Source organism: Plecotus auritus, assembly GCF_963455305.1.
Source record: "Plecotus auritus genome assembly, chromosome: 5".
Lineage (NCBI taxonomy): Eukaryota > Metazoa > Chordata > Mammalia > Chiroptera > Vespertilionidae > Plecotus > Plecotus auritus.
In genome coordinates, this window is record NC_137776.1 from 3325012 (window position 1) to 3342524 (window position 17513).

General features: G+C 57.8%; 1 protein-coding gene across 2 annotated transcripts in view; it reads left to right on the plus strand.

Moving 5' to 3' along the window:
* Positions 1–17513, plus strand: part of MFSD6 (major facilitator superfamily domain containing 6) — a 47079-nt gene that overhangs the window by 18876 nt on the left and 10690 nt on the right. For both annotated transcript variants that reach the window (XM_080668971.1, XM_080668972.1), the window contains exon 3: positions 9372–9469. In XM_080668971.1, coding sequence (XP_080525097.1) covers positions 9372–9469 — 98 coding nt within the window. The remainder of the gene's footprint in view (positions 1–9371; positions 9470–17513) is intronic.

The window sequence follows — 17513 nt, forward strand, 5'->3', positions numbered from 1 at the left end:
TGATTTGAAATCACAGGCTTTGGAATTCACGGCAAGTACATTTCCAGGCTAATCCCCGTAAAGAGGACAGCCAGCCATCTTTCGCTCGAAACACAAATGCATCGTCAGGGCGTACGCGACACCTCCCGGGTGTCTCCACAGCTGTGAGTGGTGACCAAGACACGTGGCCAGTAATCACTGGTGAACCTGACCGTCACGGCTCGCCAGCACCAGGCCCTCACCTCTGGTTTCTGGTTTAACCTCGTTTGCGTCTTAGGGGACACACGCAAGCCTACGCAGGCAGCTCTGACCTCGCCTGGAGGCCCTTGCCCTACGGTCAGCGTGGCCGGGCCGTGTCCTGTGGGAGGGGTGACACGTTAACCACGACTCGCCGTTCGTTATACTTAAGAGGAGCCGTACCCACACGCGCTAGCCGTCGGCTTGGGCAGGAGGAAACGCAGGGTGCAGGAGGCCCCGATAGCGGACGGGGTGCACGTGTGTTCCCCGGGGAAGGGCAGTCGGGCCACAGAGGAGGACACGCAGCGGGGCTCGGGGGGGCTGCGTGGAGGAGGCGGGCTTTGCGCTGCCGTGACGGATCTGAGAGGCCGTGGTTATAATTCCTTTTTCTTCTTTTGCTTCTCATCCTCTCTCCCTGGTTTCTATCCGTCTTCGTGCCGTTTGTCATCCCGCACCCACCGGCTCTCGGGCCCTCTCCTCGCCGGGCTGGGCAGCGCTCTGATGCCCAAGGCCTCTGCCTGGGCTCCCGCAGGCGGGGGCTGGCCCGCGGGCCCACCAGGGAGCTCTCAGCTCCCGGCACCCAGACCCTCCCACCGGCTCCCGAGGGTGCGCCAGGCGTTCAGACTTCGAGGACCCCGGTGGCTCCCAGTGCAGCCCAGGCTGCCGGGCGCAGTTCTGATTAGGAGACAAGAAGGTGGTGGCCTGAACCAGCTCTTTCTTCCTCCTCGTTCCTTAAGGGAATATGATCTCTTCCTCACACACAACGTTTCCCACAATAAAAACATGGTAAAGACTTCATTTCCATGGTAAATCGGAAATTATTAGTTATACGTGCTCTAAAGGAGCCAGCGTTAACCCTGTGCTATTGAGAAATCAGAACCCTGCGTATTGGTTCAAGGCAGGCTGGAAGAATTCAGGCCGAGGGGGTCCCCGATGATGGGACGCGGCGATGGGAGGAGGGGGTGGGAAACGGGGGCGGAGGCCCGGGGGGTGCTGGGAAGAGGACGCCCACTTTGTCCAGGGCAGGAGGGGCCCTAGCCTGGCGTAGAGCAGGGGAGGCCGTGGGTGCCACTTGTTGGCACTTAATTGCAGTGCGTGGGGCCCACCGAGCGAAGGCCACGGCCAGAGCTGCCGCGGGGGCGACAGGAGCCGGGGGAAGGGACGGCTTTGGCAGGTGAACCTGGCAGAGGGGTTTGGGCGCAGAAAGTGGGGGAGAGACCTCCACGCTGAAGCGTGGGCTCCACTGGATCCAAGAGGAGATTCAGAAGGAGGTTCCGAACTGGGGAGCCCTCCGCCTGCAGCGCTGGGTCTGTTTAGCTTGAAGTTGGACCGTCCCGTCGGGAATGTCTATAGCACAGCTGACGACCGTTAGCCTGAAGCTTATGGAGAGGTGAGGGCGCCCAGGAACACGGGTAAGATTGAGGAGCAGGTACCGCGGAAGAAGAGAAATGAGCTGAAGATCAGTCACGGTTGTTTCCAAGCCCCGGCGCCCACGTTCCCGGACTGCGGAAACGCTGGCCGGTGCGTCTTGCTTGGAGCGAGCACCCTCAGATGTAAGCGTGCTCTGTAGCGAGGGGCCGTGCTGCGCGCTGTTTACGGTACCGGGGTCCACGCCCCGCTCCGGTGCGCCGCCTGAGCCCGGCCTTGGGAGTGTCAGTGCACGGAAGACACAGCAAGGGAGAGAAGGCGGTAAAGGGGAGAGGAGAGGGAGGAGCAGAGCTGCGGGAGAGAAACGTGGAAGGAGGCGAGGGCCGGCCTTCCCCGGGGAGGTGCTCCTGGGCTCATTCCCGAAGGCCGTGTGCGCCGTGGTTACCGCGGGGCGGGGTCGGGCTGCCTGGCCAGCACCGGGCCCTGCGGCCTGGGACACGTACGCAAGTCTGTTTTGTCCTCTGTAAACGGGGAGCCTCATAGTGCAGGGGTGGGCAAACTTTTTGACTCGAGGGCCACCATGGGTTCTTCAACTGGACCGGAGGGCCGGAACAAAAGCATGGATGGAGTGTTTGTGTGAACGAATATAAATTCAAAGTAAAGGAGCGGAGGGGAGAGCAAGAGAACCGGATAGAACAGCCGGATCCGGCCCGCGGGCCGTCGTTTGCCCACGGCTGCTCATAGTGCCTACCTCCTCATTTTCTATGAGGTCTGAGTGACATAAAGCAGAGCAATTGTTCAGAACAGAGCCTGGCCTATAGTAAGGGTTCAGTTCCTTTTTTTTCGTTTTGCTATTACTTTGTCAGTCTCCTGATATATTATGTTGATCATAACTACAAGACCCCTGGAACTGGATGAAAATACAGTGACTTCGTCCAATACCAGAAGAGTACAGATGGTTAAGGCTGCCAAGTTAAAACGTTTGTGGCTTTCACTAACATTCCCCCTCAAAAAACGTCTTGGTCCATTTGCGATTTCCTCCCCGATACTTTATGACGGCTGTCGATCAGGGGTCCTCAAACTCCGGCCCGCGGGCCACAGGCGGCCCGCCGAGGACATGGATCCGGCCCGCCGGGGGCCGCTGCCTGTCCTGCTTAGCAGCCGACTGGTCCCGGGCCCGCAGTGCGCATAGGAATTTGTTCATAGTTTTTTTTTAAACTATAGTCCGGCCCTCCAGCGGTCTGAGGGACCGTGAACTGGCCCCCCGTTTAAAAAGTTTGAGGACCCCTGGTAGACCCTCCGTTGTGCCGTTGCTCAGGGCTTCGTGGCAGTAAGCTCCATTGCTGGAGTGTCTGGCGTACAGGTGATGGTAATGATGCTGTTATTACTCTACTTGGGTAGATTTCTGTTTTTTTTTTTTTTTTCTATGCCTTTCCCACTGCCTGCAGTGACGTTGATATTCCTCTGTATAGGGAAAGTCACTTAGAGCTACTTCAAGTACAGATTCTCATTATTAAACTATAAGCTGCAAAGTCTCAAAAATAGAAGAATTAGGATCGAGAGCTGAAAGGGTGGAATTTGTTTTCTGCAGCCCGCTGGGAAGGACATCTTTGCAGGGAAATGTGTCTCCATCCATATGATGTCATGGCTGCCAGGCTGAGTGGAGAATAGCGGCGTTACTGTTCATGGAGCTGTTCACAGTTCAGGACAAAGGGCCGTTGTTGGGAGGAGGTGCGGTGCGTCGGGGAAAGCAGTGGCCAGTGTCACGTTGGGCTGTTTCTCCGAGGCCCGGTGCCCGAGGCTCTCACCAGTTAAGGAGCAGGGCTAATCCGAGGGGATGTCGCTTCTGTGGTTGTGGGCCACCCTTCTCACCATCCCACAGCACGGCTCAGTGGTTGAGTGTCGACCTAGGAACCAGGAGGTCACGGTTCGATTCCCGGTCAGGGCACAGGCCCAGGTTGCGGGCTCCATCCCCAGTGTGGGCCGTGCAGGAGGCAGCCGATCAGTGGATCTCTCATCACTGACGTTTCTATCTCTCTGACCCTCTCCCTTCCTCCCTGAAATCAATAAAAATATATTTAGGGGGGAAAATACGTAATTCAGTATACAAACTCAAAATCTACAGAAATACATTCTTCAGACAATGAAGGGCCCTGTAGTCAGAAATTTCCAAGATAGCCATCGATCGTGTTTGGTTTCGATCTCCTCCTCGGTTTGTGTACGTACTAACGTAACTAGAAGAGGGAAACACACACACACACACACACACACGACACTTTATTTCTATTTTTTTAAATATATTTTATTGATTTTTTACGGAGAGGAAGGGAGAGGGATAGAGAGTTAGAAACATCGATGAGCTGCCTCCTGCACACCTCCTACTGGGGATGTGCCCGCCACCAAGGTACATGCCCTTGACCGGAATCGAACCCGGGACCCTTCAGTCCGCAGGCCGACGCTCTATCCACTGAGCCACACGACACTTTATGCTACACGCCCAGGAAGCCGCTGCTTTCAGAGACGTACCCCGAGGCTCTCAACAGCAGGCGTGTAGAATGTCGGGGGCGTTTCCCGTTGGTTCAGAGACTGGCACTCAGCACGCAGGGGTCAGGGGCCCCCAACGCCCCGCAGTGAATGGGGCCCCCACGGGAAAGAGTCATCCCGTCCGTGATCCTAGTGGCCACGTGAGAAACGCCCTTTCGAGAGAACGGCTCTTTCTGCCTTCGTCGTTCACAGCTTCTTTGAGATTGTGTTACGCTTTGTTGCTGTGGACTCCCTGAGTACTTGAGCAAGGCAGGCTCCCTTAAGTACCAAGATAAAAAAGACACAGCCTTGTGCCCGGCTCTCCCGTCCCGGTGTGCGCGTGCGGCTGTGACCAGCACTCGGATGGAAACGCAGGGCCGGGGGGCCGGGGAGGCAGCAGTGAAGCTGGGAGACCCTGGGGAGGTCCCCTGGAGGGATGGTTCCTGCCACGGGAGGTCTCCCACGGGCAGAGGTGCCGGGCAGAGGGCGTGTCCTGGGGAGAGGGAGACGCAGGCCCTCAGCTCGGCCACGTCTAGCGAGGCACCCGGTCTGGGCCTGAGGTGTGGCCGTGCCAGCCCCGTGGTGCTCAGGTCGCTGGCCCTGTGGCCATGTCTCCCTCTGTCGGGCTGCTTTGCTACCATTGAGACAGGAGACTGTGCCACGACAGTAGCTCAGGGAATGCCAGCTATGTTCTTTTTAAGAAAATAGATATATTTTTTATTGATTTCAGAGAGCAAGGGAGAGGGAGAGAGAGAGAGAAACATCAATGATGAGGGAGAATCTTGGATCGGCTCCCTCCTGGGATCGAGCCCGCAACCCAGGCATGTGCCTTTTTTTAAAAAAATATATTTTATTGATTTTTTACAGAGAGGAATGGAGAGGGAGAGAGAGAGTTAGAAACATCGATGAGAGAGAAACATCAATCAGCTGCCTCCTGCACACCCCCTACTGGGGATGTGCCCGCAACCAAGGTACATGCCCTTGACCGGAATTGAACCCGGGACCCTTGAGTCCACAGGCCGACGCTTTATCCACTGAGCCAAACCGGTTAGGGCCAGGCATGTGCCTTGACCGGGAATCGAACCGTGACCTCCTGGTTCGTAGGTCGACGCTCAACCACTGAGCCACGCCGGCCGGGCAGCTATGTTCCGTTCAGCCCAGCCAGGCCTGGGAGTGGGGCACAGGATGGCAGGAGATGCCACCACGAGGGGACAAGAAGGGGGGTCGGACAAGCGATGGTGGAGCGTTACAGCAAGCCTGTTCGGCCGGAGGGGCAGGGGCACCCCGTGGGACATTGGCAGTCACATGGCATCATGGGGGCTGGTGGGGGCGGGCTGGCTATGAGAAGACAGGGACTTTTCTAGACTGAAATGTAACTTCCAAAAGGCCTAAACCTTACATTTGAATGACTTCCCAAAGAGCTTGGAGGGATGTATCCTCCTGCCCTCCTCCCCAGACCACAGGGCACATGGGGTCACGGCAGGAATCGGTGACTGTGCTGGAAATGCGCTTCAGTCCTGGGAGGGCCAGCCGCGGACACCCTGGGGTTCACGGTCAACCTTGGCCCCCTTGTTCCCCCCGCCTGTCACGCTCTGCCCCTTTGTTGTCCAATTATTCGTAACCAAGGTGCCCCGACACCTCCAGGGCAGCCAGCAGTCTCTCTGCCCACGTGACATCATTTTGCCACGACACCCTCTTTATTTATTTATTTATTTTTTTAAAAATATATTTTTATTGATATTTTACAGAGAGGAAGGGAGAGGGATAGAGAACTAGAAACATCGATGAGAGAGAAACATCGATCAGCTGCCTCCTGCACACCTCCCACTGGGGATGTGCTCGCCACCAAGGTACATGCCCTTGACCTGAATTGAACCTGGGACCCTTCAGTCCGCAGCCCGACGCTCTATCCACTGAGCCAAACCGGTTTCGGCTGCCACGACACCCTCTTTAAAGGCCTCTCTCCAGATGCCTTAGGACTTGGGACTTCAACATATAAATTCACCCCAGAACAGTGGGTAACGGCGGTTTAAGTAGTCCGCTCAGATATAAAGGGGTTCGTAGGTCGCTGAGGTACTTCCCAGCGGCCTTTCCCCGTCACAGAGCAGAACGCGGCCTCCCTCTGGGCGCACGGTCCTACCCTGGCCGAAGCCCCGGGACGCTGGCGAGGAAGGAGGGCGAGGACGCCTCTCTCTCTTGAAATTCTGGAGTAAAACTGTTTCCAGAAAACAAAAGGGTCCTTGGTTACTCTCCTTTTAATAATAATAATAACAGTGAGGCTGCCATGTGTTGAGTGCTCATTTGGGGCCACTCCCTGGGCGACGGTGATCTGAAGGAGCCCCCCCCCCCCCCCCCCGACCTGAGGACGGGGCTGGGAGAGGGAGGGACGAGCCCGATGCTTCTCACGTGGCGTTTGCTCCCTAAGGCGCCCCGGGTCCTGAAGGGCTGCCGCCACGTGATCAGAGCGTGGGAAGAAGTGAAGGGGACATCGACTGGGAGTCGCGGGCTGGGTAGTGGTCCCTGGAGGCCCCGGGGCCCAGCAGTCAGGCCCCGCGGCCGGAGAGCACGCGCACAGGGTCTGGAGGCGAAGCCCAATCTGTCCCTTAGACGGCTGGCGGCCGCGGCCGCTTTAGGCCGGGACCTTGGGCTGGACTGAGCGACGGCTGTCATGGTAACCCTGACGCAGGATCGGGCTTAGGAGGACGGTTCGGGAGCGGCGATGTGGACACAAGGACGGTGTATCAGCAACGTTTTTACGCTGGGGATATAGGACAGCGTTCCTGCAAGCTGCTGGGGTGAGCCCCGGCCGTCCCCCGGGCTGGGCAGCGGGTAATCTCGGAGCTTCCGAAGCATGGTGCCCGCTGCCAGGGAGCGTCGCTGGTGGTGCCTGGGCCTCGACCCCGCAGCTCTAACAGTTCCCTGAGCAAAGCCCACAGACAGCCCGAGAGGACGCACCAGCCAGGCCGGGGCTGGCCAGCCGCAGCCATGGCCGCGTCGGGCCTGCTGTCTGTTTCTGATCGGCCCGGCCGTGCACCAAGGATGGTCTCTGTACTGTCAGGGGGTTGAAAAAAGCCACAAGGAGAATATCTTGTGAACGTGAAAAGCAGGCAGGCTGACACGTCAGGGTTTCTAAGTCAGGTTTTGTGGAAACACAGCAGCGAGGTCGTTCACGGACTTGGAGTGTGTGGCTGCTTTCATACCACGGCAGAGCCGAGTGGCGGGGGGGGGGGGCAGGGCCCTGGCCTGCTCCCTGCGTGACCCTGTGTGTGCGTGATGCTGATCCCGGGCCGAGCTCATCCGCAGAGCCGGCCTGGAACGTGAGGAGGAGACACGGGCGTGGGTAACTGTGTGTATTTTGCAGGAACTTCCTGTGCTCTTCTGCTTGTTTGTGTCCTATACCAGGGGTGGGCAAACTTTGTGACTCGAGGGCCACCATGGGTTCTTAAACTGGACCGGAGGGCCGGAACAAAAGCATGGATGGAGCGTTTGTGTGAACTAATATAAATTCAAAGTAAAGGAGCGGAGGGGAGAGCAAGAGAACCAGATAGAACAGCCGGATCCGGCCCGCGGGCCGTAGTTTGCCCACGGCTGGTCCTAGAGGGACCCCGGTGGGTGGGTCGTTAGCAAGTCGGTTGAACAGGTGTTTTTTTTTTTAATCAAAGCGGACTGAGACATAGACTGTCCCCTCGAAACAGACTCGTTCACAGAACATCATCCCACAGAATCTAACCCGGACCTTTCCAATCCGAGCTCGCCTCAGGGCCTTACCCGCTTCCCATCCCACTTCCACTCTCAACCTTCTTTATTTTATTTTATTTTATTTTATTTTTATTTTATTTTATTTATTTTATTTTATTTTATTTTATATTTTATTTTATTTATTTTATTTTATTTTATTTTATTTTATTTTATATTTTATTTTATTTTATTTATTTTATTTTATTTTATATTTTATTTTATTTTATTTATTTTATTTTATTTTATTTTATTTATTTTATTTTATTTTATTTTATTTTATTTTATTTTATTTTATTTTTTTTATTTATTTTATTTTCCTCTCTCCCACCCGCCTGTCCCCGATCCACAGTTAACACCTGCTGAGCCTGGGCGCACTTCCTCTCCCGAGCCAACGTTTGGAAGAGGACAGCGTTTACAGGAATGGTTTTAACGTGGACATACAGCTGAGCCTTGAGATGGGGACAATACCAGTGACAGCCGTATTGGTTTCTTTCTTCTGCTCTCTGGTGTTCATCACCCGAGTTCAGAGAACAGGAGCTGCATTAAGGCTAGGGAAAGCCGCAGGGAATGGGAAGCAGCAGGAAGGAGAGGTCCCGCCCCCCCCAGGCTGTGTTTCGTCCGGAGAAGCGGCCGCCCCGTTCAGAGCGAGCGCGGGTGACCTCGGGGGCTCGGGCACACCCCGCTGTGGGCCTGGGCCGATGCTGTGTTCACTTGTGGTTTTGGCGGTGCTGGCTGCCAGGGGGAAAGCAGCGAGTGGCTTCGTGCTTTAAAAAAACAGACAAGGGCCGAAACCGGTGTGGCTCAGTGGATAGAGCGTCGGCCTGCGGACTGAAGGGTCCCGGGTTTGATTCTGGTCAAGGGCATGTACCTAGGTTGCAGGCACATCCCCAGTGGGAGGTGTGCAGGAGGCAGCTGATCGATGTTTCTCTCTCATCGATGTTTCTAGCTCTCTATCCCTCTCCCTTCCTCTCTGTAAAATATTAATAAAAAAAAAAAAAAAACAAAAAAAACAGACAAGGAACAAAGAGGAAAAAGTGTTTGATTTCCAGTTTCTTAGCCATCGCTGGCTGGTAGCGTGGATGACCTTGAGAGTGTCCTTGTGAGCCGGCTTGGCGTCTGGGGGATTGCCGCGAGGCCACGTCCACACGCACGCCCTCCTGTCCATCCCGGCCCGCCCCTCGTGGGCAGGTCGCTCCTCCCAGGCGGGTGCCCCCTCCGCCCGGAAGGAAGCCGCGTCACCGCAGATGGCGGGGTGCCTGGGCTCGCTTACCGTGCCCCCCTCCTGCACGGATGGGGCTCAGGAAGGATGTTGCCTTTACGCCGACCAGCATGGGCGGCCGAGGGCTGATATGTCAGGAGCAATCCTCTGCCTCCTGAGAAGCCCTCGCCGGCCCCCCTCTGACTCCCCCCCCCCATTCCCGGCTCAGGCTGGAGGGTGATGGGCGGCCGGGCAGGGAAAACAGAAGCCATGCCTGCGTGTTCTGTATCTTACCCGGGGCCCGACTGACTTTCCTCTGCGTCCCCAGGGTCCTGTACATCGGCCTGGCCTGCAACACGGCGCGCTACATCTACATCTCCTACCTGGAGAACGCCTGGACCGTGCTGCCCATGGAGGTGCTCCAGGGTGAGTCCCCCCCCCCCGCCCCCCACATCGGGCTGTTTCCTGCCTGACCGCACTGCTGCCTGTGCAGTGAGTGGCCCTGCACAGGAAGGGCGGGCTGCTCTGTCTGATGGGAGGTGGTTGCTAGGGAAGGGGTGGCCGCAGTGGCCCTTCAGTTATTCCGACGCTGCCTGTGTGCGTGGAGCAGGCAAAGCTGGATCCGACCCACACCCTTGCGATTCAACAAAGGAAGAGGAACCGAGAATAAACTCTTGTGTACAATGGCTGGGCGTGGACATCCGCCAGTGTGTTTTAGATTAAATGGGTCTGTCTCGTAGAGATTTGGGTGTTTTGTTTTTGTCGGTTAACTACACTTACTGAGTCGTAATTGTTTTAGAGCTTCAGTTATTTTTGTCACATCTAGCGATTTATAACTAAAGCTGCGGCCGGCTGCTGTCTCCCGCTCAGGCCTTTGCCCAGGTATGCTGCCCTGATCGCTTGGAGGTGCGTGAATGCCCTCTTCCTTCAGCAGATCTTTGAAAAGATGCCTCGAAGGCTCTTTCCTCGTGGGTCAGGAGCCCCGAACACAGGGTGCCCCCTCTGAGCTCACGGCCACGTTAGCTCGTGTCCCCAGACGATACCCCGAGAACCCCTGGCAGCTGTGGGCCAGGCCACTGGGTGGTTGGCATGATGAGTGAAATAAAGGTTCGGGACGAGGGCATGGGACTGAGGTCTTCTGGGACAGCCCAGGCTCCTGAGCCACTCCCTGTACTGAACCGTCTCCAGTTACCTACAGTTTCATTAGCGTAGAGATCGCCGAGGTCATTTCCCCTGACCCCGAGGGCGCAAGCGCGGCCCCATCACGTAATGTCTCCTCACGAGGTCCACGGTGAACCCCTCGCCATGAGCTGGTCCCTGAGTGGCCTGAGGTGACCTCTCCAGCCCCCACAAAACCCACTTGACCCAGAAACCCCCACAGAATCATGCGGATCAAGAGGTTCAGCTCTTGGTGTGAAATGGAGCGGGAGCAGAAACGAGGTGTCGCTTCTAACTCCAGCCCAGGAAGGCCCCATGCGCCATCCTCTCCCCCCCCCGCAACCTGCCGGCTGGAGACCGGTACCCAGGTAACCAGGAGCCGAGATGCGAGCCCGCAGCCCGGCTCCCGAGTGGCTGTAGGAGCAGAGCGGCCCCTGCCCCTTAGACGTGTGCGGGCGAGAAAGAAACATCCAAAGCCTGAGACCGCTGGACCCCAAGGTCTGCCTGTCCCCGCGGCTGCAGGAACCCGAGGCACACACGCCTCCTCCCCTTCCTTCCCCGGGGGCCTTGCGGTCGGCTGGCTGGCTGGCTGGTTGGCAGGGAGAATCAGTGTCAGGATTTTCTCCAGGTTGACCTTCAGGGCTGTCTGTGCCCAGCACTCAGGGGCGCTGGGCTAACTGGACTGTTTGTGGGGTGCGTCAGTGGCAATGCCTGTCACCGAGGATGCCGTGTGCTGGTGCTCGAGGGAGGTTTAGCGATTGTCCAGTGAGCACAGGCCCGTGGCAGCACAGAGCAAAACCACACCTTCTCGTTCGCCAGCGCTTGGCCAGTTCGCGCGCCTCCCAGCGTGGGGGTGCGGCTCCCAGCCGTGGGGGTGCGGCTCCCAGCCGTGGGGATGGCCTCCCAGCCGTGGGGATGGCCTCCCAGCCGTGGGGATGCGCCGATCCCCACGCCAAGCGGCGTCTTACAAAGAGCCACTGTCGGCTCGCAGAGCCGTGCATCGCGGTGGAGCATGTTTGTGGGCCAAGAAGGACCGCTGTGGGGATTCACGCTGGGGATCCCATACCAGTGCTGACTGTTATAAAGACTCACTGGGGGGCGTGTGAGAACCGTGATGGCCTGTGTGCTGGAGCTCTTCGGGGAAGGAGGGAAAGAAGGCGGCAAGAACATCCATTCGGAAAACGAGTCGATTGTGGGGCATTACCACACCGCTCCGGCAGAAGCTGCGGCTCCCGCAGAGCAGCTTCATGCTAGTCCTGAGGGTTCAGGGTGGCCCCGCCCCGCAGCCCGAAACCTGGGCCTTGGCTTCACGTACGGTCCCACCGCCCTGTGCCCGCGTGGCTTGGCACGGGACTTTGTATTCTGTGCCCTCGCTTCCTTGTTGGACAATGCGGGAGAAGCAGCCCCTGTTCCTGGGAGGACTACGTGGGATAATCTGTGTGAAAGGGCGCAGCTCCTGCCGGAGTAAGCTGCTGCAGTGTTGTTCATGAAAAACACGTAACGTTAACCGTGATTATTTCTGACTAGTAGCCCTGCCCACGAATCCGCGCTCCCGCCCGTAGCTCGCCAGTAGCTCGCTGCCCTCCAGTAGCTCTCCGCCCGCTGCCCCGCCTTCCTGTAGCTCCCCCTGCCCCCTCCCCCCGTCCCCTCTATAGCTTGCTGCCCTGACCCCTCCTGTAGCTCCCCCTCTCCCGCTCCCCCCCATAGCTTGCTGCCCTGACCCCTCCTGTAGCTCCCCCTCCCCCCGCCCCCCATAGCTTGCTGCCCTGCCCCTCCTGTAGCTCCCCCTCCCCCCTCCCCCCGTCCCCCCCATAGCTTGCTGCTCTGCCCCCTCCTGTAGCTCCCCCTCCCCCCTGCCCCCATAGCTTGCTGCCCTGCCCCCTCCTGTAGCTCCCCCTCCCCCTCCCCCCATAGCTTGCTGCCCTGCCCCCTCCTGTAGCTCCCCCTCCCCCTCCCCCCATAGCTTGCTGCCCTGCCCCCTCCTGTAGCTCCCCCTCCCCCCTCCCCCCCATAGCTTGCTGCCCTGCCCCCTCCTGTAGCTTGCCGCCCCACCTTCCTGCTGATCTGTGATCCGGTTGTTACACGGTTGCTCATTAGGCTTCACAGCGTAACGATCGTGTGCATGTTACACCTTTATCCTGTAGGGTGGTTCTAGGTCACTCAAATGTCAGTGTGTCCCCAAACAGCCTGGCAGCAGGTGGGAGGAAACGCCCCTCTTCTGCAGGCGTCGGAGAGCATCCTGGGAGACCCCAGCGATGGGGAGGAAGGCCTGAGAAGCTCAGTTCCTTCCCGTGACCTGGTCTTGGAGAGTCATTCACTGACTTGCCACTCGGACGTCTTTATGGAGCACCTGTTACAGGAGTTGGCGTTGAACGGTCACTCACAGATGTCAGGGCTTTGTGACGGGAGCCAAGGACGGGTTCACACACGTTGTAAGGAGAGTCGATGGGTGTGCCTTTGCTACTGGTGTGTGTGTGTGGGGAGGGTGGGGGAGACCGACATCTTCTTATTCTTATTGTTTTATCCACCAACTTAGTTATCTCACACTAAAGGGTTTAAAAAACTGTAGCTCTGCCCTAGCTGGTTTGGCTCAGTGGATAGAGCATTGGCCTGTGGACTGAGGGTCCCAGATTGGAGAGGGTGCAGGCTGGGCTGAGGGACACCCCCCCCTCTCCCATGCACGAATTTCATGCACCGGGCCTCTAGTATTTAATAATACCACTGTGCCAGCTTTCATAGTTAAGATCCCAGGCAGGCACTGCTCAGTTCTGAGAGAGCCCACATGACCTAAGGTACTGGAATTGTTCCGCCAGGGAAAGCAAATATTTTATTTGACTTGTGTGGAAACTAAATAAGCGTGCATACGACCTTAATCAGCTAGCCCATATTTCTAGTTAAAAAATAACCCCGTTGAAATGATGCCTGAAACAGACGTAAGCCTAAGAGAAGCTGGTGTGGTATCCTCCTGTTAACTGTAGGGCAGGCGATCCAAGGTGACAGGAAAGGTAGTGTTTACTCCGTATGATCTAGTGAGGGAGATGGTCCGACGGGGCGTGTATGCCGGCCACTGTGGCTCGCACCCTGCCGGCTGCTGGGAATATCTGTGATCCTCAATCCTGAGCTTTGTCTGGGGCACAGCTGCGTTACTTGGAGACAGTGGGATCCTTCAGGGTCCTGCTGCTGAAGATGAGTAGGTGGAGCCGTGTTAGACTAGGGCGGGTTCCTTCGTCATCCCCACTGTTCCAAGCACCATCAGTCCCAGGAATCGAGCTTTTCCGGTTTGGCCGGTGAGACCAGTACTATTTACTCCTGGCCCGGCGTGGGGCTGAGCGCGCTTCTGAAAGGCTCCTGGGTGGCTCTTTCCCGGCTTTGCCGAGTGTCTGCACCTGCTTTGCTGATCCGTGCTCTTGAGTGCTTGAGGGCAACTCCTGCAGGTTTCTGGAGCCGCTCTGTGCTCCCTCCTCCCCGTCCTCTCCTCCTCCCCGTCCTCTCTCCCCTCCCCGTCCTCTCCCTCATCCCCGTCCTCTCCCTCCTCCCGTCCTCGTTCTCCTCCCAGGTCCTCCCTCCTCCCCGTGCTCTCCCTCCTCCCCATCCTCTCTCCTCCCCGTGCTCTCCCTCCTCCCCGTGCTCTCCCTCCTCCCCGTCCTCTCTCCTCCCCGTGCTCTCCCTCCTCCCCGTGCTCTCCCTCCTCCCCGTCCTCTCCCTCCTCCCCGTCCTCTCTCCTCCCCGTCCTCTCTCCTCCCCGTGCTCTCCCTCCTCCCCGTGCTCTCCCTCCTCCCCGTCCTCTCCCTCCTCCCCGTCCTCTCTCCTCCCCGTGCTCTCCCTCTTACCCGTGCTCTCCCTCCTCCCCGTGCTCTCCCTCCTCCCCGGTCCTCTCCCTCCTCCCCGTGCTCTCCCTCCTCCCCGTGCTCTCTTCCCCGTCCTCTCCCTCCTCCCCGTCCTCTCTCCCCTCCCCGTCCTCTCCCTCATCCCCGTCCTCTCCCTCCTCCCGACCTCGTTCTCCTCCCTGGTCCTCCCTCCTCCCCGTGCTCTCCCTCCTCCCCGTCCTCTCTCCCCCCCGTCCTCTCTCCTCCCCGTGCTCTCCCTCCTCCCCGTGCTCTCCCTCCTCCCCGTGCTCTCCCTCTTCCCCGTCCTCTCTCCCCTCCCTGTCCTCTCTCCCCTCCCCGTCCTCTCCCTCATCCCCGTCCTCTCCCTCCTCCCGTCCTCGTTCTCCTCCCTGGTCCTCCCTCCTCCCCGTGCTCTCCCTCCTCCCCGTGCTCTCCCTCCTCCCCGTGCTCTCCCTCCTCCCCGTCCTCTCCCTCCTCCCCGTCCTCTCTCCTCCCCGTCCTCTCCCTCCTCCCTGTGCTCTCCCTCCTCCCCGTGCTCTCTCTCCTCCCCGTGCTCTCTCTCCTCCCGTCCTCTCTCTCCTCCCCGGTCCTCACCTCTGGACCTCCAGCCACCTTGGGCCCCCAGACTGTCCACTCCACCTCCTCAACCCAGGGCTCCTCCTCTGCCTGAAGCCTTCACACCTACCCAGGCAGTAACCGGGGCTCCTCGTTTTCCCTCCTCGCAGGTTACGGTCCTTGCTGCTGATGTCCGGTATCTTGGGGACAATTCAGTCACATGTCTTGTCCAGGTGATGGTTGTTTCCGGAAGGAGGGTCAATCCAGGAGCAGACTAATGTCAGATTAAGTCTTAAGTTTGTATCATCCTCCAGTTCAACTTTCCAAGCACAGGTCAGGGGTCTCGGATGATAGCACCTCCCCACGGATTATCCTCCGGGAGCAAGTCCATGACTCAGCCTGCCAGAACCGCACCCGTTCTCATCCCTCCCGTTTGTGAAGCCTGTCGCGTTACTACCCTTTTACTGCATTTAAAGCCGTGTTCTGCTGAAGAGTCAGATCCACACAGTGCAGCTGCTCTACATTAAAATAACAGCCACCCTCCCCACACACACACCAGTTAGCTCTACTCTCCCCTCCCTCCCAACCAGTGGTGACGAGGCATTGTAAATGGAAAACAAATGGGAATTATATGTTAAAAACGCATAAAACTTGTTACATCCCTTTGTTAATTAACCCCACCTGTAGAATGCCAGGCACTGGAAATAATCTAAGACCGTGGTCGGCAAACTGTGGCTCGCGAGCCACATGCGGCTCTTTGGCCCCTTGAGTGTGGCTCTTCCACAAAATACCAGGCCTGGGCGAGTCTATGTTGAAGAAGTGGCGTTAGAAGAAGTTTAAGTTTAAAAAATGTAGCTCTCCTAAGAAATGTCCATCGTTGTGCTGTTGATATTTGGCTCTGTGGACGAATGAGTTTGCCGACCACTGAAAAGATATATAAAAAGCTGTATCTCCAACAATGTTAATCGTGTTGCTAATTATAATGAAAAAAATTGGAAATAATCTTAATGTCAATATAGGTGCCCAACACCCAAAATATCTAAAGAGCTCCTACAACTCAACAGCAGAAAAATCCAAAACCCCAAAACTTACCTGACCACCCAACTTAAACCAGCAAGCAGAGGGTCTGAACAGGCGTTTCTCCGGAGAAGATAGACAAACGGCCAATAAGCCAAAAGGAAAAGACGAAAGGGCGCTCCCCAGTCACTGGGGAACGCAAATCCAAACCCCGGAGATGCCCCCCGCAGCCCCCAACCCCCCCGCCCGGGCCGCTGTGGTTATAAACAACACGGACAGTGACACGGGGGCCGCTGTGGTTATAAACAACACGGACAGTGACACGGGGGCCGCTGTGGTTACAGACAACACGGACAGTGACACGGGGCCGCTGTGGTTACAGACAACACGGACAGTGACACGGGGGCCGCTGTGGTTACAGACAACACGGACAGTGACACGGGGGCCGCTGTGGTTACAGACAACACGGACAGTGACACGGGGGCCGCTGTGGTTACAGACAACACGGACAGTGACACGGGGGCCGCTGTGGTTACAGACAACACGGACAGTGACACGGGGCCGCTGTGGTTACAGACAACACGGACAGTGACACGGGGGCCGCTGTGGTTACAGACAACACGGACAGTGACACGGGGCCGCTGTGGTTACAGACAACACGGACAGTGACACGGGGGCCGCTGTGGTTACAGACAACACGGACAGTGACACGGGGGCCGCTGGGGTTACAGACAACACGGACAGTGACACGGGGGCCGCTGTGGTTACAGACAACACGGACAGTGACACGGGGGCCGCTGTGGTTACAGACAACACGGACAGTGACACGGGGCCGCTGTGGTTACAGACAACACGGACAGTGACACGGGGGCCGCTGTGGTTACAGACAACACGGACAGTGACACGGGGGCCGCTGTGGTTACAGACAACACGGACAGTGACACGGGGGCCGCTGTGGTTACAGACAACACGGACAGTGACACGGGGGCCGCTGTGGTTACAGACAACACGGACAGTGACACGGGGCCGCTGTGGTTACAGACAACACGGACAGTGACACGGGGCCGCTGTGGTTACAGACAACACGGACAGTGACACGGGGGCCGCTGTGGTTACAGACAACACGGACAGTGACACGGGGGCCGCTGTGGTTACAGACAACACGGACAGTGACACGGGGGCCGCTGTGGTTACAGACAACACGGACAGTGACACGGGGGCCGCTGTGGTTACAGACAACACGGACAGTGACACGGGGGCCGCTGTGGTTACAGACAACACGGACAGTGACACGGGGCCGCTGTGGTTACAGACAACACGGACAGTGACACGGGGCCGCTGTGGTTACAGACAACACGGACAGTGACACGGGGGCCGCTGTGGTTACAGACAACACGGACAGTGACACGGGGGCCGCTGTGGTTACAGACAACACGGACAGTGACACGGGGGCCGCTGTGGTTACAGACAACACGGACAGTGACACGGGGGCCGCTGTGGTTACAGACAACACGGACAGTGACACGGGGGCCGCTGTGGTTACAGACAACACGGACAGTGACACGGGGCCGCTGTGGTTACAGACAACACGGACAGTGACACGGGGCCGCTGTGGTTACAGACAACACGGACAGTGACACGGGGGCCGCTGTGGTTACAGACAACACGGACAGTGACACGGGGGCCGCTATGGTTACAGACAACACGGACAGTGACACGGGGGCCGCTGTGGTTACAGACAACACGGACAGTGACACGGGCTGCGAGGGGGGGCGGGCGGGGAGAAGCCGGCTCGTGTGCGTTTCGGGCGTGGAAAAGGCTGCGGCTGTGGACAGCTGGGCGGTGCCTCCGCGTTCTCACCATCGGTTCGCCAGCAGCGTCTACAGATGCAAGCGGCGGACCTTTCTACTTAA